We start from the raw sequence: 27,265 nt of genomic DNA, 5'->3' as shown, positions 1-27,265 counted from the left end.
AAATAGGCAACGTTTCGGGCCGAAACCCTTCCGGGTTTCGGGCCGAAACGTTACCTATTTCCTTCGCTCCATAGATGCTGCTGCACCCGCTGAGTTTCTCCAGCATTTTTGTCTACCTTCTATTTTTTTTTATTTCAGACTTCCAGCCATCTTCAGTATTTCCGTTATGGACTTCCTGATGCAAGAATAAATTCTGTCAAATGTCTTCCTCCGCAGCTTCACCCGGACATCGACTTGTCCAACCCCAACCTGCACACCCAGTTTGTAAGGCTGAACGAAGCGCACAGCGTGCTGAGCAAACGCGGCAGCCGATTAGAATACGACACACAGCTCAGACTGCAGCGACATGCCTCCTTCGGAAAACCTTTCAATCCACAGGCGCGTGGCAGCCAGGAAGACCCTTTCTTCTACCATGTGGACCCAACATCAAGCTACGGGTAAGATACTTTAGACTTTAGCGGTACAGCGCGGAAACAGCCCACCCAGTCCCCGCCGACCATCGATCACCCCGTGCACTGGTTCTGTCCTACACACTGGCAGGGGCGGAAAACCCGGGGGGCCAGAGGGGACATGTCCCCCCATGTTTTGAGAGGTGGGGGACATCCCCCCCCAAGTTTTTGTGATCCCGATTTTAAAATCTCCGCTTTTAGTGCTGGATTGAGCCTCCGAAGCCTCGCGCGCGTGTGTGAGTGTGCGCATGCATGCGCGTGTGGCCGCCAAAAATTTGTGTCCCCCGTCCCCTCCATGTTTTGATAGCGAGTTCCGCTCTTGCACACTGGTGACAATTTACAGAAGCCAATTAACCTACAACCCCGCACTCCCTTGGGATGTGGGAGGAATCCCACGCGGTCACAGGGAGAACATGAAAACTCCGCACACACAGCACCCAAGGTCAGGATCGAACTTGTACTCGCTAGAATTTAGAAGATTGAGGGGGGATCTTATAGAAACTTACAAAATTCTTAAGGGGTTGGACAGGCTAGATGCAGGAAGATTGTTCCCGATGTTGGGGAAGTCCAGAACACCCCTGCCACTGATGTGGCCCCCTGGGGTGACACCCCTTCCCTTCCCCACCGGACTCTGTAGGTTGGTGGTAAAGTGCTCCACTACTGTCCAGAGATTGTGAAAAGCACTGCATCAATGGAAAGCCTTTTTATTATCTCAGCAGACAGGTGTTGGTGTAAATCACAGCCTCTGGAGAGTTGTTTGCCTTGGCTCCAACTCAAACCTGTGTGGAATGTCAGGTGCATTTTCACATGCTTTTGATTGATGAGGCATTGGCTATCGTTATAACAACAGCGTTGGAGGAAGGGTGGGTGAATAGCAGGAAGTGTTTTCTGGTTCACACCTCACTGTTGTAGCTAGAGACAGCTATCTGCATCATTGTGTGTGCCTATATTCTGGATTTCCCTCAACGAAAGAAACAATTGTGTGTCACAAAAAGCCTGCTAGTTCATCCCAGAACCACCTCTGTATTCGATTGGAGACATGTAGAGACTTTTTTCTCCTCTGTATGAGTGACCAAGCTAGGTTTTTCTGATAATCCTGTCGTTTCGTGGTCACTTTCTGAAGTTGGATCCAAATTTCAAGCTGCAACCATTGTGACTGGAGCTCAAATATTTTAGATATTTCATTCTGAATAACTGGTCCAACAATGTAACTCACCTGCAATAAATCATTGATGTACCCTGCACCAACACTTGGCAGAAAGTTCTTGGGTCTTGGCTTCTTGGTCCACCAAAATATTCCAAATGGAATTTAAACTGGAGGTGGTGGAGGGAGGGCTTAAAGTGATTCTGAAGTGAGTGTATGAGGTGCGGTAAACTTGCAGATATATTCCTTGGATTATGTCAGTCGTAAAATGTCCTGAATAATGGGACATGGTCATGTTGTAAAGTCATCAAGTTTTACCTGTAAGACGTTGCGGACTCAACCTGAAGAAGTGTGGCTTCTTGGACTCTGACAAGTGCCACTGTGGAGAGGTAAGGGCCTGTCCCACTTACGTGTCCTTGGCACGCAAATTACAAGACCACGAGAGCCGAGACGGTCGAGAGAAGGTCGGGCGCGATTACATGCGTACGCACAGCCGTCTGGAGCGCGTGACGTCATTTGAAGATGGACACAAAGATGGAGTAACTCAGCGGGACCAGCAGCATCTCTGGAGAGAGGGAATGGGTGACGTTTCGTGTCGAGACTCTTCTTCAGTCTGAAAAGAAGGGTCTTGACCCATTGCTTCTCGCCAGTGATGCTGCCGGTCCCGCTGAGTTACTCCTGCATTTTGTATCTATCTTCAATCGTCTTGGCCCCGCTCTGGGAGTAGAAGTGGGGGCGGATCCGGACTGCAGCGGCAGTGAGCCCCAGGCCGAGTTCGGCGATCGTTTGCCTGCTTCTGCTGCTGTTGAAGGTGAGACGTTGCGTCGCGCCAGGGTCTTGGGCCTGTCCCACTTTGGCCGTCAGTTCCGCGGCAGGCCGTTGGCACGCGAAGATTTTGTTCACTGCAAGAATTTCGGAGCCCCGCGCGATGTTGCGCACAACTCCATACCCCTCCGCTCGTCTAAGTGGGACCGGCCCCGTGCGGCCATACGGTGCCCGTACGTCTCAAGCGACCACGAGGTCGCGTAATTTGCGAGCCAAGGACGCGTAAGTGGGACAGGCCCTTTACAGACAATGGCCCACCCACTGACTTGCGGCGGAGAGGCACGCACTGCGGGCGCTCTCCGCAGCGGCACAGATGTGGCTCTGGCTGCGGCAAACCGATGGCAGAACATCGTGTGACGCACGAGCGAAAAAAACTGTCAAATATACCGTTCAATAGCTCAACAGATCAGTTTGTGGCATTCCCACAGCCAGTTCCGACAAAGTTTTTAAAAAATATTTTTTTTAAAAGCTAGCAGAATCACTTTGCCTTTTTGTGAACCTCCTATCTCACTCTTTCAGTGTAGGCATTTTTGTGAATGTTTAAGTTTCTGCGGGAACAGAAGTAATGGAAGCCTCTTCAGCACAAAGTGGCTCTCACGCTAATGACTGACCACTAATAACATAATTGCTGGCAGTTTTTAAAAAAACATATCCTCAGCCCATGTGTCACTGAGATGAAAACAGTTGCAATAATCCACAATTGACCACAAGTGCTTGTGTGTTTGTTTAGGTGGCTGTCTATGAATGTTGTCACTCAAATACATCTATCATTTGCTCTTGTTGTCCCATCTGATTCTTCATGCTATTTATTTGTCTTTTTGAAATGAGACCAATTTAAAACCCCTTGCCTAATCATAACAGCCAGGAGTTCAAACTATGTCTTTATAATTTGAATCCCTTACTTCAGAAAAGGAAAAGGGACGTCTTCAAAGTAGTATTTTAAATCATAAAGTAGACAAAAATGCTGGAGAAACTCAGCGGGTGAGGCAGCATCTATGGAGCGAAGGAATAGGCAACGTTTCGGGTCGAGACCCTTCTTCAGACTGATGTGAGGGTGGGGTGGGCGTTAAGAAGAAAGGAAAAGGCCGAGAGAGTGGGCTGTGGGAGAGCTGGGAAGGGGAGGGGATGGAAGGAGAAAGCAGGGACTACCTGAAATTAGAGACGTCAATGTTCATACCGCTGGAGTACAAACTGCCCAAGCGAAATATGAGGTGCTGCTCCTCCAATTTACGGTGGTCCTCACTCTGGCCATGGAGGAGGACCAGGACAGAAAGGTCGGATTCGAACCACTGTTGTAGATCATTTAGACAGAATGGCCCATTTACCATGCTAAATCTCGGTACAAATTCACAAGTTAAATAATCAATGGTTCAATGCTGGAGAAACCCAAGAAGGGTTTCAGCCCGATACGTCGCCTATTTCCTTCGCTCCATAGATGCTGCTGCACCCGCTGAGTTCCTCCAGCATTTTTGTCTACCTTCGATTTTCCAGCATCTGCAGTTACTTCTTGAACATCAATGGTTCAAAGGTATTTTATTGTCACATGTACCATGAGCACAATGACATTAATGGGTGACACCATGGCTCAGCGATAGAGTTGCTGACTTACAGCGCTTGCAATGCCAGAGACGCGGGTTCGATCCTGAATACTGGTGCTTGTTCTTGGTTCTTGGTTTCTTGGTCCTCCAAAATATTCCAAATGGAATTTAAACTGGAGGAGGTGAAGGGAGGGCTTTAGCCAGAAAGGGTTATTGGGAAGAAAGAGCTACTTTAAATTTAGTTGCATCTGGTGCTGTCTGTAGGGAGTTTGTGCGTTCTCCCCGTGACCGCGTGGGTTTTCTACGAATTCTCTGGTTTCCTCCCACACTCCAAAGACACAGATTTGTAGGTTAATTGGCTTGAGTTTGTATACTTGGTATAAGTGTAAATTGTCCCTAGTGTGTGTAGGCTTGTGGTAATGAGCGGGGATTGCTGGTCAGCGCTGACGCGGTTGTCCGAAGGGCCAGTTTCCGCGCCGTATCTTTAAACTAGACTAAACTAAATAATTTTACGATACATTACGCACAGCCATACTGCAGTACTAGAGGGTAAGATAGTTCATATTGCCATAGAGGGAGTGCAGAGAAGGTTCACCAGACTGATTCCTGGGATGTCAGGACTGTCTTATGAAGAAAGACTGGATAGACTTGGTTTATACTCTCTAGAATTTAGGAGATTGAGAGGGGATCTTATAGAAACTTACAAAATTCTTAAGGGGTTGGACAGGCTAGATGCAGGAAGATTGCCCCCGATGTTGGGGAAGTCCAGGACAAGGGGTCACAGCTTAAGGATAAGGGGGAAATCCTTTAAAACCGAGATGAGAAGAACTTTTTTCACACAGAGAGTGGTGAATCTCTGGAACTCTCTGCCACAGAGGGTAGTCGAGGCCAGTTCATTGGCTATATTTAAGAGGGAGTTAGATGTGGCCCTTGTGGCTAAGGGGATCAGAGGGTATGGAGAGAAGGCAGGTACGGGATACTGAGTTGGATGATCAGCCATGATCATATTGAATGGCGGTGCAGGCTCGAAGGGCCGAATGGCCTACTCCTGCACCTAATTTCTATGTTTCTATGTTTCTATAGTTGAATGGATTGAGGTGGTATACAAGAATCACCATGTATCTGGCACCTCAAATTCAGTGTTGTTAAAATTGTTAAGGGGCTGTCCCGCTGTGGCGACCTAATCCGCGAGTTCAGAAGAGTGTCTTCGACCTTCAAGCTCGAGGGCACACGCCTGAAAAACCTCGAGCTAGATCGACCGTCAGCGATGAAACCGCGAGATGGATCGACCGACCACACACACACACACAAACACATCGTAAAGGCGGGGGCCAGGGAAAGCGGGGGAGCGCTGTCTGTAATTCTGAAGAGGAAGGTAAAAGACAGCTGCACAGTAACGGTAAGTCCTTTAGAGAGCGTAGAGGAGGGGGAGGGGGGAGAGAAGGGGAGAGAAGGGAGGGGAGAAGGAGTGGAGACACTTTTAAGAAGTATAATAAAGTTTAGCGGGCATTTAACCTACCGCTCGGTTTTCCTGGATCCTGAAAACTCCAAAGAGCCAATTAAAATGCCCGGTCAGCGAAGGAGATTGCCTACGGCTGCCCCCGACTGCCTGTAACTACATGGCGACCCCACTCCACTGTACTACGAGTTCAAATGAACTATGCCGACCAATTTTTACTCGCGGAAAATGTTGGAAAGCAGCGAGTATGAGGGAACTTCCCTCGAGCATGAAGGAGAGTTCCAGTGACCTCATAGGACCTCCGAGGACCACGTGTCGACCATGCTGCGAGTTTGAGTCGAGGGCAAACTCTTCTAAACTCGCTGCAGTGGGACATGCCCTTTAGAGTCTTAACTATTAAATCGTTGTAGATATTAAACACTAACTGTAAACTACCCATCTCTTCCCAGTTTCCAGCATTACTGTCCCTGCTAACGTTCTGACCGACTGAGAACTATTGGATATTGTTCAAAATTAGGAAGTGGTTTAGATGGGCAGGGTCTGAGAGGGCAGGGTCATTTGGGGCGGTTGATAATAGGCAGCAGTGGTGACAAAGCCCAACATACATTAGATATGATGATCCAATATCTACCGCTGCAGAGACATTTGTATTCATGTGGCTGCGCTCCTGACATACAAAGGTCAGAAATTACTTGGTAGGGTGAATGCACTAGGTGTTGTCCGAACTGCAGAATATACATGCTGTAAAAACATTCTGGAAAATGAACATTCGTGGGCCTCGTTTTTCCCCTTTCAAGGATGCCAGACATTTATGGATGGCAGTAAACTCCAGTTCATTTACCTGCTGCACAGTGCCTGTCACCAGTAGCAGTAACCAGAAGGGAATGTGGCATGTGCAGAATTTAGAGCCTCTTTGCGATCCTCTTTGCAGTCCGTTGTTAACTCGTAAACCGTATTTCTCATAGGCGATTGCACTTTGATATCAAGGTGACGGCATATGATCCAAGCAGGCAGGCACATATTTGGATGGAACAGTGTGTGGCAGTTCAAGATAATGCAAAATGGGGAGCAGGGAGAGGCAGGGTTATAATCTTTGGTCTAGCTGGTTTCACGATCAAACAGCTACAGCTGAGCTTCCCAGGGCTAAACAGGAACGATCTAGAAACATAGAACCATACAAAAATAGGTGCAGGAGGAGGCCATTAGGCCCTTCCAGCGGGATTCTGCTGCTGATGACACTTTTTAAAAAAAACACTTTTTTATTTGTTTATTTTTTAAACAGGGTTCAGTGCATATTAATAAACATTTACATGTAAATATGCAAGATTATAGCCAGTAGCTAATTACCATCTTTGGTCCCTTTAGCAGGTTGATGTTAAATAAACAACTTAAACACATCACAACACAATCATAGAAACATAGAAATTAGGTGCAGGAGTAGAGGCCATTCGGCCCTTCGAGCCTGCACCGACATTCAATATGATCATGGCTGATCATCCAACTCAGTATCCAATCAATCAATAAGAAGAAAAAAAAAAAAAAAAACAAGAAAATTAACAATAAAGTACAATAAACAAACAAATGCTGCTTATGACAGACCAGATATCGGTGGATAAGTTGAAGGTAGATTATGAGTGCAGTATTGATTTTCCACTAACCATGTTTTTAGATGTTTGGTGAATGAGGTAAAGGGTGGCAGATCCCGTATGAAGCTTGGTATCGTGTTCCAGGTCTGTGACGCTCGATATGAAAGTATGGACTGCTCAAAAACACTTTTCCTAAATGGGACTACACACTCTCCTCTGGAGCCTGCTCTAGTTGACCTATTTGTGTCTTTCTTTATAAAGTCCTTTAACGGAGGTGGGGCACACCGCTGGGGTGTAAACTACCCAAGCGAAATATGAGGTGCTGCTCCTCCAATTTGCGGTGGGCCTCACTCTGGCCATGGAGGAGGCCCTGGACAGGAAGGTCGGATCCGAAAGGGAGGGGGAGTTGAAGTGCTGAGCCACCGGGAGATCAGGTTGGTTATTGCGGACCGAGCGGAGGTGTTGGGCGAAACGATCGCCAAGCCTACGCTTGGTCTCACCGATGTAGGGCAGCTGACACCAAGAGCAGCGGATGCAATAGATGAGGTTGGAGGAGAGTTTTCAACCAATACCTAGAATCAGAAATTAAGGTTGAGGCGTGAATATTGCATGGGCTCATTAGACATCTGTTAATTGGAGGCATTTTTTTTTTTAACATTGACATGATGATATTTACTGGAGAAAACGAAGCAGGAAAATAACAGGATTTAACAGATCGCTGCTTAGAGAATGTCTCAAATTCCTATCCAATCCTACAATCCCTCAATTATGGCAAATATTGCCTATTCAAGTGCTTAGTGTAGAATTTCAGACCAAAGCACAACAATTAAATACTAAATACCAATCTGACCATACAATGCTCCTTAATTCTCCGCTATTTAACTCATAACACGCTCAATCCGCAAAATCTCTTGTAGCATTTCCAAGAACTATTCACTGTTGTTCCTAATTTGCTGCCGTGTTTGTCGTGTTTCGACGAGTGGGATACAAAGAGATTTCAATCTCGAATTTGCAAAAACCTTGGTTAAAAAAAATGCTTCTCAGTTCAATCGCGTGTGTGTGTGTGTGTGTGTGTGTGTGTGTGTGTGTGTGTGTGTGTGTGTGTGTGTGTGTGTGTGTGTGTGTGTGTGTGTGTGTGTGTATCAGGGTTATGCTGCATTTATAATTCCAGTGGGCAGGAGAAAAGGCCTAGCTATTGGAGCACGACAGCGGTAATTAATTGGAGAGTCATATCTCTTGGAAACAGGCCCTTCAGTCAAACTTGCCCACACTCACACTACACTGATTCCTGGGATGTCAGGACTTTCATATGAAGAAAGACTGGATAGACTCGGCTTGTACTCGCTAGAATTTAGAAGATTGAGGGGGGATCTTATAGAAACTTACAAAATTCTTAAGGGGTTGGACAGGCTAGATGCAGGAAGATTGTTCCCGATGGTACACAAAAATGCTGGAGAAACTCAGCGGGTGCAGCAGCATCTATGGAGCGAAGGAAATAGGCGACGTTTCGGGCCGAAACTCTTCTTCAGACATTTCGGCCCGAAACGTCGCCTATTTCCTTCGCTCCACAGATGCTGCTGCACCCGCTGAGCTTCTCCAGCATTTTTGTGTACCTTCGATCTTCCAGCATCTGCAGTTCCTTCTTGAACAGATTGTTCCCGATGTTGGGGAAGCCCAGGACAAGGGGTCACAGTTTAAGGATAAAGGGGAAATCCTTTAGGACCGAGATGAGGAAAACATTTTTCACACAGAGAGTGGTGAATCTCTGGAACTCTCTGCCACAGAAGGTAGTTGAGGCCACAGTTCGTTGGCTATATTTAAGAGGGAGTTAGATGTGGCCCTTGTGGCTAAAGGGATCAGGGGGTATGGAGAGAAGGCAGGTACAGGATACTGAGTTGGATGATCAGCCATGATCATATTGAATGGCGGTGCAGGCTCGAAGGGCCGAATGGCCTACTCCTGCACCTATTGTCTATGTTTCTATGTTTCTATACCCCATCTGCTCATGGGTGGAAATCCCGGGGGGGGGGGGGAGGAAGTCGCTATAAAAACATGGGGGAAACATTTCTTGGTGGCACACACGCTCACGGGCGACACGTCTCCTCCATGTTTTGAGAGGCGGGGTACAATCCCCCCCCCCCCCCCATGTTTTGCAAACTGGATTTTTAATTTGGTGAAAAAAAATCTATTAAAAATCGCTGCTTTCCGCGAGGTGGTGGGGGTGGGACTGATGATCGAGGGCGCCGATTGGACGAGCGTGACGTTGGTCAGCAGGCAGTGGGAGGGGGGGGAGGGGGGGACATGATGATTGAGCATGATGATTGGAGGAGGACGGTGTCGGTCAGAGACGGGTGGGACTGAGGATAGAGCGCAGTGATTGGAGGAGGGAGACGTCCTGGTGGAGCAAAGATCATAGAAAGGAGCTTGAATCGGCCCGTTCGCGGGGCCTTTCATCGCCCGGCCCGGCGCGGCTTAAAATCGGCTGTGGGATCTTCCACCGCCCCGCGGTCAAATTGCTGCATCGAGGCGATCGAGGCTCCCAGTGTTGAAGCCCCCACCGGGCGATGGAAGATCCTGCGGCCGGTTTTAAGCCGCGGCGGGCGATGAAAGGCCCCGCGAACGGGCCGATTGAAGCCCCACGATTCGAGGTGGACGAAGCTGCTGGTGCTGGAGTTCAGAGTCGGTCACCAACCAGGTCAGCTCCCAAAGTTGCCGTCCACAGGGCTCGCGGCCGAAGCCTCGCCCGTGAGTGTGTGTGCCAGCAAAAAATCGTGTCCCCCTCATGTTTTTATAGCGACTTCCGCCCCTGCATCTGTACTTGTCTCACCTGCCTGCGTTTGGCCCATTTTCCTGTAAACCTTTCCTATCCACGTACCTGACAAATGTCTTTGTTATATCCTCTGCCTCAATTATCTCCTCTGGCAGCTTGTTCCATATACCCACCAAGCTCTGTGTGAAAAAAACACTCTGGGTAAGCCTCTGGTGCAATTACCCCATCTATTCCTCTCATAATCTTGTACACTTTCTATAAGACCACCCCCCTCATCCTCCTGCGCACCAAGGAATAAAGACCTAGCCTACTCAACCTCTGCCTCCAGCTAAGGCTCTCGAGTCCTGGCAACATCCTTGTCAATCTGAAGAAGGGTCTCGACCCGAAACGTCGCCTATTTCCTTCGCTCCATAGATGCTGCCTCACCCGCTGAGTTTCTCCAGCACTGTTGTCAACCGGTAAATCTTTTCTGCACCCTTTCCAGCTTGACAGCATACAACAGGGTGATCAATACTGAACACAATACTCTATGTGGCCTGACCAATATTGTGTACAACTGTAACATGACCTCCTCAGACTGGTGAAGGCCAGCGTGCTGAAAGCCTTCCCGACCACCCTATCTACTTGTGACACCACTTTCAAGGAATTGTCAAGATAGCCAGTGTAAAGGTCAGACAGGAGCTGGCAAGCAGCAGGTGGATCGAGTTGTTTAAGAAGGAACTGCAGATGCTGGAAAATCGAAGGTAGACAGAAGTGCTGGAGAAACTCAGCGGGTGCAGCAGCATCTAAGGAGCGAAGGAGATAGGCAACGTTTCGGGCCGAAAACCCTGGAGGAAATAGGCAACGTTTCGGGCCGAAACCCTTCCGGGTTTCGTCCCGAAACGTTGCCTATTTCCTTCGCTCCTTAGATGCTGCTGCACCCGCTGTGTTTCTCCAGCACTTTTGTCTACCTTAGGTGGATCCAGTTGAGGAGAGGTGAACACAGGGAGTTAAGAACGGGTGGATACTGCTGTTTTAAGAAGATAAATTAAATTAAATTTCTTTATTTATATAGCACATTTTTAGCCAACTTGCATTGACCCCAAAGTGCTTCACATAATTACATCCACACACACAGGCAAAGGTGGGTGAAGTGTCTTGCCCAAGGACACACACAGGCAAAGGTGGGTGAAGTGTCTTGCCCAAGGACACAACGACAGTATGCACTCCAAGCGGGATTCGAACCAGCTACCTTCCGGTTGCCAGCCGAACACTTAGCCCATTGTGCCATCTGTCGTCCCAATACAAGGACATACGAGCGGAACAGTGGCACAGCGGTAGAGTTGCTGCCGTACAGCGCCAGTGACCTGGGTTCAAACCTGACCTCGGGTAAAGTCTGTACAGAGTTGTCTCTCTGTCTGCGTGGATTAAGTCACACATTCCAAAGGCGTGCAGGCGTGTAGATTAATTGGCTTCTGTAAATTTCCTCAAGCATGCGGGGTGGAATCGGTGTACGTTCGATTGTTGGCCGTCACGGACTCGGTGGACACGATAGAGGCAGGAAACATGTTCCCGATGTCGGGGGAGTCCAGAACCAGGGGCCACAGTTTAAGAATAAGCAGTAAGCCACTTAGAACGGAGAAGAGGAAACACTTTTTCTCACAGAAAGTGGTGAGTCTGTGGAATTCTCTGCCTCAGAGGGCGGTGGAGGCCGGTTCTCTGGATGCTTTCAAGAGAGAGCTAGATAGGGCTCTTAAAGATAGCGGAGTCAGGGGAGAAGGCAGGAACGGGGTGCTGATTGGGGATGATCAGCCATGATCACATTGAATGGCGGTGCTGGCTCGAAGGGCCAAATGGCCTCCTCCTGCACCTGTTGTCTATTGTCAATTGGGCCGTATGGCCTTTTCCCATGCTGCACCACTAAACTAAACCAAACTAAACAGTTCAGTTTGTTTAAGAAAGAACTGCAGATGCGGGAAAAATCGAAGGGTTGACAAAAATGCTGAAGCAACTCAGTGGGTGAGGCAGCATCTATGGAGTGAAGGAATAGGTGACGTTTCGGGTCGAGACCCTTCTGCAGACTGATGTGGGGATGGGGAGGGCGGCAAGAAGAAACAAAGAGGTGGGAGAGCTGGGAAGGGGAGGGGAAAGAGGGAGAAAGCAGGGACTACCTGAAATTGGAGAAGTCAATGTTCACACCGCTGGGGTGTAAACTACCCAAGCGAAATATGAGGTGCTGCTCCTCCAATGTGCAGTGGTTTCCAATTTCCTTCACTCCGTAGATGCTGCCTCACCCGCTGAGTTTCTCCAGCATTTTTGTCTACCTTCGATTTTTCCAGCATCTGCAGTTCTTTTGATCATTTTGTATCCAGCATGATTTATACACAATGGGTGTACAAATGAAAACCAAATGCAGGCTCTGTATATACTGCCTGGGAAGGTGGATAGTTGAGAGGAAGGAAAAATCCCAAACCATCTCAGACAAGGATCCTTTATTGCACAGAGGAACGAGAGGACTAGCGGCATATTCTGTGTGAAAAGATAATTAAAACAAACATGTAGGAACATCAACAAGAGAAGGTTATCTACTGCCTGGAACCATTGTTATTGCATAGCCCTCATATTTCTTAATGCCTTTGGTTTATAAAATCTTATCAGTTGTATATTTAAAATTAATAATTGACGCAGTGTGATTCACATTTGCCGACGAGAGTTCCGATTGTAAACCACGTTCCATATGTGGACGTGAGTCCTGAAAGGTCGGCCTCTATAGTTTGGACTCTGCCCCTGAATCCTGGAATCCCTACACAACAGAAATGGTTTACTTCTGCTTGCGCCTGTCTTAATATCACAAAAATGTATAAATATGGTTTCGACAGACGGCTGGGGAAAGGGGAAGAAGCAGTCACGGGCCCTCTAGATTGAGACCATCACCAACTTGGCCCACCTGCTGTCATTTCTGCATCGGTGTGCAAAGCAAACGAGAGTGGGTCAGGTTCGAAAGGGTGGGGAGAGTGATTTGTAAAAGCAGTGAAGATTGGGGGCATGAAGCTTTACTCAGAGTGGAAAGTTTTCAGGCTCAGCAGTCAGGACAAAAACCTTCATTGTTTCGTCCGGGATGGAGCAAAGAAAAAGCTCAATTAGGGATAGCTACGTAATTAAGTAGCCTGCTCGGAGTTAAGCCCCCAGAACTCTTCGGTGAATGTGGAGCTGCGTTCGTTTTGAATGTCTGCGTTCGTTTGGAATGTGTGGGTTTGTTGGTTGTGGGCTTGTGGACATCTGAATTTCCCTGAGGGGATCAATAAAGTATTTATTATTATTATTATTATTAGCTGTCTCAGGAGCAGAGATCTGCTCCTGAGACAGCTAATAATAATAATAATAATAATAATAATAATAATAATAATAATAATAATAATAATAATAATAATAATAATAATAATAATAATAATAATAATAATAAAAAGAGGGTGAAGAGGGAAGTCGCTTTTCACCAGAAGTGTGTAAGAAGGAACTGCAATTGTATGACTGCAGAAACCAAATTTCGTTTGAACCTCTGGGTTCAAATGACAACAAATAAATTGTATTGTATTGTATTGTATCTAAGGAGCGAAGGAAATATGCAACGTTTCGGGCCGAAAACCCTGAAGGAAATAGGCAACGTTTCGGGCCGAAACCCGGAAGGTTTGCAATTGTTGGTTTAAACCCAAGATAGACACAAAATACTGGAGTAACTCAGCAAGACAGGCAGCATGGTAGACAGAAGTGCTGGAGAAACTCCAGCGGGTGCAGCAGCATCTATGGAGCGAAGGACCAACTCTACGACCATATCCTAACCCAGACCCGATACCACAGCCACATTTGCTTCCTCGGGACTTCCATCTCACACCTCATGGCTTCCAGCTCCAGTTCCCCACCTCCCAGTTCGTACCCAAGCCGGACTATCGATACCGACTGGCTATCTGCTGACATACACAGCAATTCTCCATCCGGCCTTCGCTCCATAGATGCTGCTGCACCCGCTGAGTTTCTCCAGCATTTTTGTCTACCTTCAATTTTCCAGCATCTGCAGTTCCTTCTTAAAAGACAGGCAGCATCTCTGGAGAGTAGGATGCTTCAGGAAGACCCGAAACGTCACCCATTCCTTCTCTCCAGAATGCTGCCTGTCCCGCTGAGTTACTCCAGCATTTTGTGTCTATTTTCACCAGAAGTGACTTGACAAGCAGTGATTGCCATGTTGGAGTTTCACACTCCAGAGGAAAGAGGAAAGAACTGTACATAAGTTGTCACTTTGGCTTAACTCCAGAGAACGGCTGGCGTGCTTTGATCATTAGAGGCAGTGGTGAATGGACTTGCAGTCAGTTTGTGTGAGGGGCTTGCACTGAAAGTGAGATTTAAGGGACTGCCCCACTTGGGCGACCTAATCCGCGAGTTTGCCCTCGACTCATACTCGCAGCATGGTCGACACAAGGTCGTAGGAGGTCTTTGTAACTCTCCTCCATGCTCACCAGATGAAAATTCCACATAATTGCATAGTATCCAGTTGCCGTACGATATTAACACCAATAACTTTCACAGTAACAGCGTGTTTTTTAAAATTTCAAAACTAAGCATCATTCATAATTAAATATATACACAGAAGAACAGTGGCGCAGCAGGTAGAGCTGCTGCCTCACAGCACCAGAGACGCCGGTTCAATCCTGACACTGAATGCTCTTGGTGTGGAGTTTGCACGTTCTACCCGTGACCGCATGGGTTTCCTTCCACATCCCTTCGGACATGCGGGTTTGTAGGTTAATTAGCCTCCAATTTACCTTGTAGGTAAATTGCTCCAAGTGTGTAGGGAGCGGACGGGAAAGTGGGATAATATGGAACTAGTGTGAAAGGGTGATCGATGGTCGGCATGAACTCGGTGGGCTGAATGGCCTGTGTGTGCATGTTGTATCTCCAAACACAGTGCAAAGCCTTTTTACATTCTTAGTGTTGTTCTTTACATTCAACGTTGCTGGTTTTATACTTAGTAGTAAATGACTGAAAACACTTCGCAAGGGGCATCAGGTCAAGTGACCCTCAGTTTTTGAGGTTAAGAAGGAACTGCAGATGTTGGACAATCGAAGGTAGACAAAAATGCTGGAGGAACTCAGCGGGTGAGGCAGCATCTACGGAGCGAAGGAAATTTCGGATCGAGCCATGGAGAGCATCTATGGAGCGAAGGAATAGGTGACGATTCGGGTTGAGACCCGGAAGGGTCTCGACCCGAAACGTCGCCTATTCCTTCGCTCCATAGATGCTGCCTCACCCGCTGAGTTTCTCCAACATTTTTATCTATCTCAGTTTTTGAGAAGTATCTTAGAGGAGGAAAGAAAGTGTTTGGTTTACCAGGGTAGACAAAAGTGCTGGAGAAACTCAGCGGGTGAGGCAGCATCTATGGAGCGAAGGAAATAGGCAACGTTTCGGGTCGAGACCCATCTTCAGACGTTTACCAGAGTAGGGGGTTGTGCACAAAAACATAGTGACAAATCACCATGGCCCATTGCAGTCGGGGGAGCAAGCCTTGCTGTGTATGTGTAGAAAGTTGTTTTATTGTCATTTTTCTACACTCCATTAATTTATAGCTCTTCAAATTAGTGCCTGCAGTAATTCAAGGTCATTGATTCTGCTATCTTGTTGAAGTCTTAAATCAGGGACCTAGTATTCCAAAGAATGGATCTGGGCAGAGATGAGTTATACGCGGTTTGTTGAAAGAGCTGTACAGCGATGTGTACAAGCTGTCTGCTTTCGCTGCTTCTATCGTCAAATGTATTTACTTATCTTGGCCTCTGAGATAGATAGAAACAAGAAAGGCCCATTCAGCTCCTTGAGCCTATTCAGCTGTTCGTTGAGTTTGTGGCTAATGTGTTGTACAACTCAGCACCGAGGCGCAGCGTTAAAGTTGCTGCCTCACCCGGACACGCCGGGTTCGATCCCGACTACGGGCGCTGTCTGTACGGAGTTTGTGTACGTTCTCCCCGTGACCGCGTGGGTTTTCTCCGAGATCTTTGTTTTCCTCCCACACCCCAAAGATGAACAAGTTTGTAGGTTTAAGAAGGAACTGCAGATGCTGGAAAATCGAAGGTACACAAAAAAGCTGGAGAAACTAAGCGGGTGCAGCAGCATCTATGGAGCGAAGGAAATAGGCAACGTTTCGGGCCGAAACCCTACTTCAGACTCTAAGTACTCTTGTAGGTTAATTGGCTTCGGTGAAATTGTGTAGGATAGTGTTAATGTGCGGGGATTGCTGGTGGATGCAGACTCGATGGGCCGAAGGGCCTGTTTCCGTGCTTTATCTTTAAACTAAACTAAACTCCTTATATCCTCTGCTAGAATGCAGAACAGTATAGCACAGGAATAGGCCCTTTGGTCCACGGTGTCTGTTCTGAGTTAAACTAATTACCAAAGCCTGTACGTGATCCATATCTCTCCATTCCTATATATTCATCTAAAAGCCTCTTAAATGCCTGGCAGCTTCACTCCATAGATGCTGCTTCACCCGCTGAGTTTCTCCAGCATTTTTGTCTACCAGGTTTGTAGATTAGCCATCCTGTAGGTAAAATTGTAAATTGTCCCTGGAGTGTAGGATGGTTTAGTGCACAGGTGGTGATTACTAGCCAGCGTGGACTTAGTGGGCCGAAGGGCCTGTTTCCACGCTGTATCTCTAACGTAAATCTTAGGACCTTTTCTATATAAAATGCGATTTTTCTGTACATTGCTTTAAACCTTCTCATCGGCTAACCTGTTCGCCAATGTTTCTGTGAAAGGTTCGGCCTGCATCGCGTTGAGTTGGATGTGGAGGCTCATGTGTTTAAAAGCCCTGTTCTTTCTTCCTTTGGCTGCATGGCGCCCTGGTTTGGAATGTGCTTCGTGCCCCTCAAGTGCAGAGTTCCGTATGAACGAGGGGAACGCTAGCATGCGTGAGCCGCCTCACTCGGCTCTTTCACAATCAAAAGAACTCGGATCCATGCTTGACGTCCCACTTCATCCACACCTTGTGTGCAAAGTGTACAGAGTGCTCAAACAAAATAAGCTGCCCGGGCTCGAAAACCCCACTTCCCACCACTCAAGCAGAACCCATCCATTATAACCCCAGCAGGTTTTTGAAGAAAATAATGATCAGCTTTTCTTCCCTTTTTATTTCCGCTCATATTTATAATTCCCCTCTTGTCAATTTGCCTGCATCACATCAGTCTCTAAACTGACAGCTTCCATCCATTAACAGAGGAGTCCATTCTCTTTTTTCTTCTGAAAACAAAGAGCAACATCTGCTCTGGGGTGACAAGGATTAGTGTGCTGTAAATATTTCCCCTCAGCTGGAATGGAATGGATGTGTATTTGAAATAAGCCTTCCTCATTGTCCACCGACATGCTCCTTGCTGCGCAGAATGGAGTCCTTCAGTTACCGCCACCTTTTCTACTCGGTGTCAAGTCTTTTCACACCCTTGGTCGAAAGCTTGCGTGGGGAATGTACGGGGAATGTGTGTCAACAGTGCAAGATCTGGGGCAAGTCATCTCTTTGTCATTTGATCCTTTTCAGCACGGACTCACTAGAGGAGCAACCTGCGACAGGGATAGTCTGTCCGCCAGATGCTACAGAAAGAACAGGCATGGTCGCGGTCACTCGAGTCAAGTTACATTTATTTATATAACACATTTAAAAAACAACTCTCGTTGGCCAAAGTGCTTTACATTTGTTATAAGAATAGCACAACAAAACAGACTACATACATATATACATGTAGCCCTCACTCAGAGGACGCCAGGAAAGGCTTGGGAGTATAGATAAGTCTTTAGTCTTGACTTAAAAGAGTCGATGAAGCATTCGGAAAAGTTCATCTGATCCAACATGTGTGTTCATATTTCCTAGATACATCATATTAACTCTCCTTTACAATGCGCCTTTGCTGCCTGCATATCTTCCTTCTATCCCGCCATCTCCTTCCCATGTCCCCTATCCCCCCCCTCCCTCATCACCCGACCTTGCTCCTCTAGTTGTCAACCTTTCTTGAGTTTGAAGAAGGGTCCCACTAGAATCATCATCTGTCCGTGTTCTTCACAGATGCTGCCTGACTCGCTGAGTTACTTCAGCACTTGTTGTCCTTTTGTACAATCAGGGCGGTCACGGTGGCGCAGCGGTAGAGTTGCTGCCTTACAGCGCCGGAGATCCGGGTTCGATCTCGACTACGGGTGCTGTCTGTACACAGTTCGTGATGGCGGAGGCTTCCATAGTCACCATCAAGTAATATCCCCACCCTTTTAGCAGGAGTCGCAGAAAGGCCTTCAGTAGATCCGATCAAAACCTTGCTCCGCATACAGCGTGTGTGGTGCAACCAACCAACAAACCACCTCCACAGGACTAACAGAAGAAGGTAGACAAAAGTGCTGGAGGAACTCAGCGGGTGAGGCAGCATCTATGGAGAGAAGGAATAGGTGGCGTTTCGGGGCGAGACCCTTCTTCAGACTGATGTCGTGGGGGAGCGGGGCGCGAAAAAGAAAGGAAGAGTCAGAGACAGTAGGCTTGTGGGAGAGCTGGGAAGGGATGGGGAAGGAGGGAGAAAGCAAGGACAACCTGAAATTGGAGAAGTCAATGTTCATATCGCTGGGGTGTGGGACTAAAGGGCCTGTCCCACTTTCACGACTTAATTGGCGACCTCTGCCGAGTTTGCCCTTGACTCATACTCGCAGCATGGTCGTGGGAGGTGGTAGGTAGGTCGTGATGCTAGTCGTGGGTACGTGTGACATCAAGAAGGTCGGGGCGTTTTTTCAACATGATGAAAAATGTCCATAAGTAAAAAAAGTCGTGAATTAGGTCCTGAAAGTGGGACAGGCCCATTAAAGGCAACTTAACTTTTCACAGGCGAGGGATTCCAATTGGAAACCTTCTGGACGGTAAGGTTCCGAGGAACTGGAGCAATTCAAGAACGCGTTACACCTCCATGTTCTCAAGACTTGGACAGCAAACGCTGGCCTTGGCAGCAACACTCACATCCTTAAAACATCAAACTCAAAGGGAACATGTTCCATGAGTCTTTTGAACACTGCACTCTTTATTCATCAGCACTTGGAAGCTACTGGATAATGGGAGTGGCTATTTTGCAAGGTTCAGGCTCTCACCTGATCTCTTGCTTGCTATTCATCTACACAGGAAGAATTCCCTGCACACAAATCACAGTAGCCCACAGATTGAACGGCCTTGTTCAATAATTGAACGGAAAAAAATCAATCAATGAATTACGTAACCTAATTTTAATTAAATGCAGTGTGAATTGTCACAGTGATCAATTTCTGGTGAAACTACACCAATCATGTTTAAGAAGGAACTGCAGATGCTGGAAAATCGTAGGTAGACAAAAATGCTGGAGGAACTCAGCGGGTGAGGCAGCATCTCTGGAGCGAAGGAAATAGGCGACGTTTCAGGCCGAAACCCTTCTCCAGTCATGTCATTGGACTGCACACTTGCCTGATGTAATCCATGCTAACAATTCTGTTCCCAGTGTCACGAGACGCAAGGTACAACTAGTGTGAGTGGATGTTCGATAGTCAGCATGGGCCATAGGGCCTGTTTCCATGCTATATCTCCAAACTAAACTGCTGTGGAGAGACATTTAGCTTAGTTTATTGTCACATGTAGATGCTGCCTCACCCACTGAGTTTCTCCAGCATTTTTGTCGACCTTCGAATTCTCCAGCATCTGCAGTTCTTTCTCAAACACAAAAAATCTGGAGTCACTCAGCAGGTCAAACAGCATCTCTGGAGAAAAGGAATAGGTGACGTTTTGGGTCGAGACAGTCTGAAGCACAGTCTCAACCCAAAACGTCACCCAATTAAAATTAGGTTACGTAATTGATTGATTGATTTTTTTTCCGTTCAATTATTGAACAAGGCAGAACTGCAGAAGGTTTCCAATTGGAATTTTTTTCACATGAGCCTCCACATCCAACTCAACGCTATTCACGTGATCCAGCGATGCTGCCTGTCCCGCTGGGTTACTCCAGCATTTTGTGTCTACCATTATGATCATCTACCTACAAGATCTGCCATGAAGCAGAGGCAAAAGGCAGAGAAATCCATCTTTCTGAAGTAGCACTCAATTTCAGATTCATTTAATCTAAAGGAAGAGCATTCATCAGGTTTAATATTTCTGAACTCGTATTTGTCCACCCTCTTCCCGACCCTTCTTTGCAGCTTTAAGAAGTCTGAGGACCAGCGGTACAGGGAGCAGTTTTGGTACCCGACAGAAGGGGATACAGCCTTTCACGGTGAAAAGAAGCGCAAGAGGAATCTGAAGACTTTTGGTTACTGTGTCTTCATCATGTTGACTGGAGTCTTCATCCACTATGTTGGTTTCAGGTATGTTTGATGAGAACAAGCTGTTTGAATTGCCTTGTGCATTGACTCAGCTGCACCACAACTTGAAACATTGAGCAGTGAAGTATTTCACACTCGCACGCATTCCACTGTGCAGCATTGGTCAATAGCTGTTCGCCACTCACACCTCACTTGTTCATGGGGTGAATGAAGGTCCCTTCTGTGTGCTGCCTGGTCTGTCAGTGGAAATACCTTTGTTAGAATGCCTGTTAACACAGGGACAATGTAGCAGAACCTTCAAGGTTGCCTGAAGAAAGACTGGATAGACTCGGCTTGTACTCGCTAGAATTTAGAAGGTTGAGGGGGGATCTTATAGAAACTTACAAAATTCTTAAGGGGGGTTGGACAGGCTAGATGCAGGAAGATTGTTCCCGATGGTACACAAAAATGCTGGAGAAACTCAGCGGGTGCAGCAGCATCTATGGAGCGAAGGAAATAGGCGACGTTTCCAAGGAAGATTGTCCAGGACAAGGGGTCACAGTTTAAGGATAAGGGGGAAATCTTTTAGGACCGAGATGAGGAAAACATTTTTCACACAGAGAGTGGTGAATCTGGAATTCTCTGCCACAGAAGGTAGTTGAGGCCACAGTTCATTGGCTATATTTAAGAGGGAGTTAGATGTGGCCCTTGTGGCTAAAGGGATCAGGGGGTATGGAGAGAAGGCAGGTACAGGATACTGAGTTGGATGATCAGCCATGATCATATTGAATGGCGGTGCAGGCTCGAAGGGCCGAATGGCCTACTCCTGCACCTATTGTCTATGTTTCTATGTTTCTAGAGGAACTCAGTGGGTGCGGCAGCATCTATGGAGCGAAGGAAATAGGCAACATTTCGGGCCGAAACCCTGAAGGAAATAGGCAACGTTTCGGCCCAAAACGTTGCCTATTTCCTTCGCTCCATAGATGCTGATGTAGGGTGGGGGGGGGGGGGGGGGGGAAGAAGAAAGGAGAAAGGAAGAGGAGGAACCAGAGGGCTGAGGGAGAGCTGAGGAAGGGGAGGAGACAGCAAAGGGCCTGTCCCACTTGTGCAACATTTTCGGCGACGGCCTGAAACGGGGTTGTCACGGCGTGGTCGGGGCTGTGACGCGGGGGTGACGCGCGGTGTCACCCTGCCGCCCCTGGTTTTTGGAACGTTCAAAATCTTCAGGCGACATCTGGGTGTTTCATCCTGCCTCGCGCCCTGTCACACGCACCCTGACGTACGCTCTCCCACGGGTGACGGCCGGTGACGCGGGTATATATAGCGCCGACCTATCCTATGAAAAAGTTATTGGTCTTTAGATTTATTGAAGATAAGGCAAGGCAAGGCAAGGCAAGGCAAGGCAACTTTATTTATATAGCACATTTCATACACGAGGCAGACTCAAAGTGCTTCACATAAAAACATGTCATACAATAAATGAAATAATAAAATGAAATAAAATAGAACTAAAAGTAAAGAAAAGCAAAATTAAAAATGCATTATAAAAAGTGCAAAAGTTAAAAGTGCAATGTAGTTAAGATTTAGTTGAAAGCTAAAGTAAACATAAAAGTTTTCAGTCTTTTTTTAAAAGTGGTCAAAGTTGAGGCAAGTCTTAAGTTCATTTAAGATAAGTTCATTTCCTTTTTTATTTTGATTTATGTACGAAATATGTACAAAAATATAACCAACGGCATATGAAATAATAGTTATTGTACAGCTTCAATTTTAACTTTTAGCTTTAGACTGGATAGACTCAGTTTGTACTCGCTTTAGAAGATTGAGGGGGGATCTTATAGAAACTTACAAAATTCTTAAGGGGTTGGACAGGCTAGATGCAGGAAGATTGTTTCTGATGTTGGGGAAGTCCAGGACAAGGGGTCACAGTTTAAGGATAAGGGGGAAATCTTTTAGGACCGAGATGAGGAAAACATTTTTCACACAGAGAGTGGTGAATCTGTGGAATTCTCTGCCACAGGAGGTAGTTGAGGCCACAGTTCGTTGGCTATATTTAAGAGGGAGTTAGATGTGGCCCTTGTGGCTAAAGGGATCAGGGGGTATGGAGAGAAGGCAGGTACAGGATACTGAGTTGGATGATCAGCCATGATCATATTGAATGGCGGTGCAGGCTCGAAGGGCCGAATGGCCTCTACTCCTGCACCTATTGTCTATGTTTCTATGTTAGAAGAAAAGAAAGGAGAAAAAGCAAGAAAGAGAACAAAGTGAGACGTGCAAAGATAGAACCCCTAGACTACCAAAGTGGTGTAGGCAAAGAGTGAGTAAATGAAAGAAAGATGAGAGGAATAGAAAAAAATAAGAAAAATAAAAAGACAAAATAGAGAAAGAATGTAAAAAGTGGTGATATGCCTGCCTCGCATCCCTCCCCACCCACCTCACCCAACCCGTAATTAGATTTTACTCCAAAGTTGTGTTGTACCATACTATCCTTGTAATAAATCAATGAATGGTGTCTTTGAAAAGTGATCTGGTTTTTCTGCTAAGACAAGTCTAATATTTTCAAGATGTAGCGTCTCAGACATGTTTGTAATCCACATCTTAAGAGTAGGGACAGATGTATGTTTCCAAAATTTGAGTATTCGTTTTTTCGCCGTTATCAGGCCAGATAGGTTCATTGCCAATGTGATCATTACACTTCGGTGTAACCTTGTGAAGGCGGGTGACGCGGAGTGTCGTAGCTTGACGTGACGGTGACGAGGAGTGTCGTACAACTTGACGGTGTTTAGGGCGTCAGTCACCGACGTTCGCAGTCGCCGAAACAAAATCGCAAAGTGGGACAGGCCCTTTGCTCTGCATCTAATGCAGACACAAAGTGCTGGAGCAACTCAGCGGGTCAGGTAGCATCTTCTCGAGAAGAACCCTTCTTCAGACCCGAATTTAGAAGATTGAGGGGGGATCTTATAGAAACTTACAAAATTCTTAGGGGGTTGGACAAGCTAGATGCAGGAAGATTGTTCCCGATGTTGTGGAAGTCCAGGACAAGGGGTCACAGTTTAAGGATAAAGGGGAAATCCTTTAGGACCGAGATGAGAAAAACATTTTTCACACAGAGAGTGGTGAATCTCTGGAACTCTCTGCCACAGAAGCTAGTTGAGGCCACAGTTCATTGGCTATATTTAAGAGGGAGTTAGATGTGGCCCTTGTGGCTAAAGGGATCAGGGGGTATGGAGAGAAGACAGGTACAGGATACTGAGTTTAATGATCAGCCATGATCATATTGAATGGCGGTGCAGGCTCGAAGGGCCGAATGGCCGACTCCTGCACCTATTGTCTATGTTTCTATGTTTCTATGAATCGTCACCCATTCATTTTCTCCAGAGATGCTGCCTGACCCGTTGTGTTACTCCAGCACTTTGTGTCGATCTCCGGTATAAACTAGCAACTACGGTTCCTTCCTACATGTGTGTTCTGTATCTAATCCATGTTGTACCTATCCTGGGAGTGTTTGATAAGCCATTGGAAGAGAGAGCTTTACCCTCCATCCAAGCCATGTGAGCAGGCATGGAAATCGCTATCAAAATATGGAGGGGACAGGAGGGACACAATTTCTTAGCGGCCGCACGCGCATGCGCGCACTCACACACACGCGCGAGGCTTCGGAGGCTCAATCCAGCGCTAAACCCCAGGGGGGTCAATTTCGCCGACCCACGGGGTAAATTTGTTGATTCTGGATTTGTACATATTTTTTCTCATTGATTGACTGTGTTTGGTTCTGGTATACCGGTATCTGTTCATTAGTTGTTCATAAAGAAGTGAAATAACTTTGTTATGTGCTATTAAAGTTGCCAGGGGTAAACAGGACGAAAAAGGTTGGGAACCCCTGCTTTAAGGTGAGAGGGGAAAGATTTAATAGGAACCTGAGGTACCAACTTTTTCACACAGAGGGTAGTGAGTACATGGAACGAGCTGCCAGAGGAGGTCATTGCTGCAGGTACATTAACAACATTTAAAAGACATTTGGACAAGTATGCTGAGAGAATGGAGCGGCTGGGCTTGTACACTCTGGAGTTTAGAAGGATGAGAGGGCATCATTGAAACATATAAGATTATTAAGGGTTTGGACACGCTAGAGGCAAGAAACATGTTCCCGATGTTGGGGGAGTCCAGAACCAAGGGCCACACACAGTTTAAGAATAAGGGGTAAGCCATTTAGAACGGAGACGAGGAAACACTTTTCCTCAGCGAGAGTTGTGAGTCTGTGGAATTCTCTGCCTCAGATGGCGGTGGAAGCCGGTTCTCTGGATACTTTCAAGAAAGAGCTAGATAGGGCTCTTAAAGATAGCGGAGTTTGGGGAGAAGGCAGGAACGGGGTACTGATTGGGGATGATCAGCCATGATCACATTGAATGGCGGTGCTGGCTCGAAGGGCCGAATGGCCTACTCCTGCACCTATTGTCTATTGTCAACATGGATAGGGAAGGTTTAGTGGGATATGGGCCAAATGCAATCCAGTGCAGTTGAGGTCAGCATGAGCATGTTGGGCCAAAGGGCCTGTTTCCATGCTATGTGACGCTATAGAAGCTCAAAGAGCGATGAATCCATGCAAGCGTTCGAACATGAGGGTGAGAATTTTACACATGAGGCTGGATCTGCAGCATTGTGGATCTCTGTCTCGCCAAGCCTCTGTTCTTGTCTCCTTTCAAACATCGGGGAAGGAGATTTTTAACATCACAATGAACACGGACAAAGAGCTTTTCATTTCCAAGCAAGTGCCTCATTTGCATCAAGCCCAAGTTAATGCTTTGAAAATGGGATTTGGGCATCAGAATAAGAAACATGAGCGGACTCTCTTTCACTCCTATCTATTCCCCGGCTGTCCAGTGCATTTTGGATTCCCTCTTTTTCATATTTCTAACATTTACAACTCTTATCATCAGCACGTTTCTTCAGAGTGAAGCAGTTGATTCGTATTAGTAGTGGCAATGTCGCCGTTGATTAACCTGTGATTTATACATCAAATAGAGTTCAATGAACCTTTGTCCATGTTAGCGGATTGTGTTGAAAATGTTAAATGTGCTGCCACTTTGCCCTTCCTGTAAGAAGTAGAATTGTATACTGCTTTGACCTTCTTCCAGACTAACCTCTTTGTTCATTTGAGTTCCCCCGTTATGTCCAAAGGGCAGTGCACAGACTGTCTGAAGACATTATATCTCTGGGCAATTTTCATTTTTGCCGTTTCTCTGTGGCCCACTGCCAGTGTGCAAAGATGTCATATCAGGACATTCACTTCAGGTGATTTGATGCTTCCAATCAAACGGTAGAGTCTTTTAAATACTGCCAGATAAGGTACTAGTGAAACACTTTTTCACACAGAGTGTTGTGAGTCTGGGGAATTCTCTGCCCCAGAGGGCGTTGTATGCTGGTTCTCCGGATACTTTCAACACCCCCCCCCCCCCCACCGCTCGCTATCCCTCACTGAACCCCGCAAAAGGCCACACCTAGGCTCGAGAACCCTCGTCCAAGTCCGTGCCTGGCCTCCCCCCTCTTTTTCACACAGAGAGTCGTGAGTCTGGGGAATTCTCTGCCTCAGGAGGCCGGTTCTCTGGATGCTTTCAAGAGAGAGCCAGACAGGGCTCTTAACGATAGCGGAGTCAGGGGATATGGGGAGAAGGCAGGAACGGGGTACTGATTGGGGATGATCAGCCATGATCACATTGAATGGCGGTGCTGGCTCAAAGGGCCGAATGGCCTACTGCTGCACCTATTGTCTATTGTCTATAGTGAGCGGTTCCAAGAGAGGCCATGTGGCACATCAGTGTTGTGACAGCTTTCCCATCAGTATGACAATTTCCTGCTCTTTCCTCAGAACTCTGTACAGCTAATTCCCTTTTGAATTTGCTGCCACTGCCCTTTCAGGCAGCACACAGCTCATTCCAGATCATAATAAACTCGCTGCATGAAAATATTTATCATTGTCTCCTCTTTGGTTCTTTTGCCAATTGTCTTTGATAGCTCTCCTTTGGTTACCAAGGCTCGTGCCAGTGAAAACAGTTTCCCTTTATTTACTTTATCAAAATCCCTCTGTTTTTAATTTCTCCTTATTCTTTTATTCCCTAAAGAGAACAACCCAAGCCTCTCCAAAATAACTAAAGTCCGATATACAGTAATTGATATTCGTCGGCCCCCTTCGGTCATGGCTGACCGTGGGTGTCTCCGGGGTGTGAGATTGCAACCTTCACGTGTCCACCCTGTGTCGATGAATGCAATCAACCCGGCGTGCACAATCAAATAAGATCAAATAGAACAAGTTGTCCTACAACTTTAGGCTGTGCACGCCACACGCAAGAAGAAGAAGATGGGTGTCTCCAAGGATGGAGGACACCTGTGCAAATCTATGGAGCGAAGGAAATGGGCAACGTTTCGGGCCGAGACCCAAAGATGCTGCTTCACCCGCTGAGTTTCTCCAGCATTTTTGTCGGCCATGTCGCATCGGTAGGTTTAAATGCAAATTCACTAATAAGTGGTGTCTCTCTGGGCAACGGAAAAGCCTCATAGATCCAACCGATTGTTTGGAAGAGGGAAGATTGTCCGACGCTCGCATGCATTTGAAAGATTCACTAAAATGTGGATTCAAGCGAGAGTCGAAGGCTAGATGCCAAGAGGCCATTTCCTTAGTATAGGGAATCTAACACTTGGCAGTGTAGTCTCATGATTAGAGGTTGACCACTTTGGACTGAAATGTAAAGGAGTTTCTTCACCCAGAGGGTTTAGACTGCTCCATTCCACAAAGCTATGGATGTGCAGTCTGTGAATCATTCAACACTCATATATTCAGGCACACTTGGACAACAAAAACTCATATGTCAGGCTGTTATTCATTTACTATAGCCCGGCATTTAATACAATCATCCCCTGCAAGCTGGTTACAAAGCTCTCAAATCTGGGTCTCTGCGCATCCCTCTGCAATTGGATCCCCGACTTCCTCATCCACAGACCACAGTCTAAGTAAGTAAGTAAGTAAGTTTATTGGCCAAGTATTCACATACAAGGAATTTGCCTTGGTGCTCCGCCCACAAGTAACAACATGACATACAGTGACAGTTACGAATGACTCAGAAAACACTAAACATTAATAATAATAAAACATTAATGATAAAACACCATTGATTAAACGTTGCCTATTTCCTTCGCTCCATAG

The 27,265-nt window shown here is 46.7% G+C and overlaps 1 protein-coding gene across 3 annotated transcripts in view; it reads left to right on the top strand.

The window, feature by feature from the left end:
* dnajc4 (DnaJ heat shock protein family (Hsp40) member C4) overlaps window positions 1-27,265 on the top strand; it is a 135,777-nt gene that overhangs the window by 50,768 nt on the left and 57,744 nt on the right. For all 3 annotated transcript variants that reach the window (XR_004410463.1, XM_033015157.1, XM_033015156.1), the window contains exons 4-5: window positions 217-437; window positions 19,969-20,133. Coding sequence is in view for 2 of the 3 variants with exons in the window: in XM_033015157.1 (XP_032871048.1) it covers window positions 217-437; window positions 19,969-20,133 (386 nt within the window). In the remaining variant the exon portion in view is untranslated. The remainder of the gene's footprint in view (window positions 1-216; window positions 438-19,968; window positions 20,134-27,265) is intronic.

This window comes from Amblyraja radiata, chromosome 45 (genome assembly GCF_010909765.2).
Source record: "Amblyraja radiata isolate CabotCenter1 chromosome 45, sAmbRad1.1.pri, whole genome shotgun sequence".
Lineage (NCBI taxonomy): Eukaryota > Metazoa > Chordata > Chondrichthyes > Rajiformes > Rajidae > Amblyraja > Amblyraja radiata.
The sequence above is the reverse complement of the archived record's forward strand: the minus strand, read 5'-3'. Positions and strand labels throughout refer to the sequence as shown.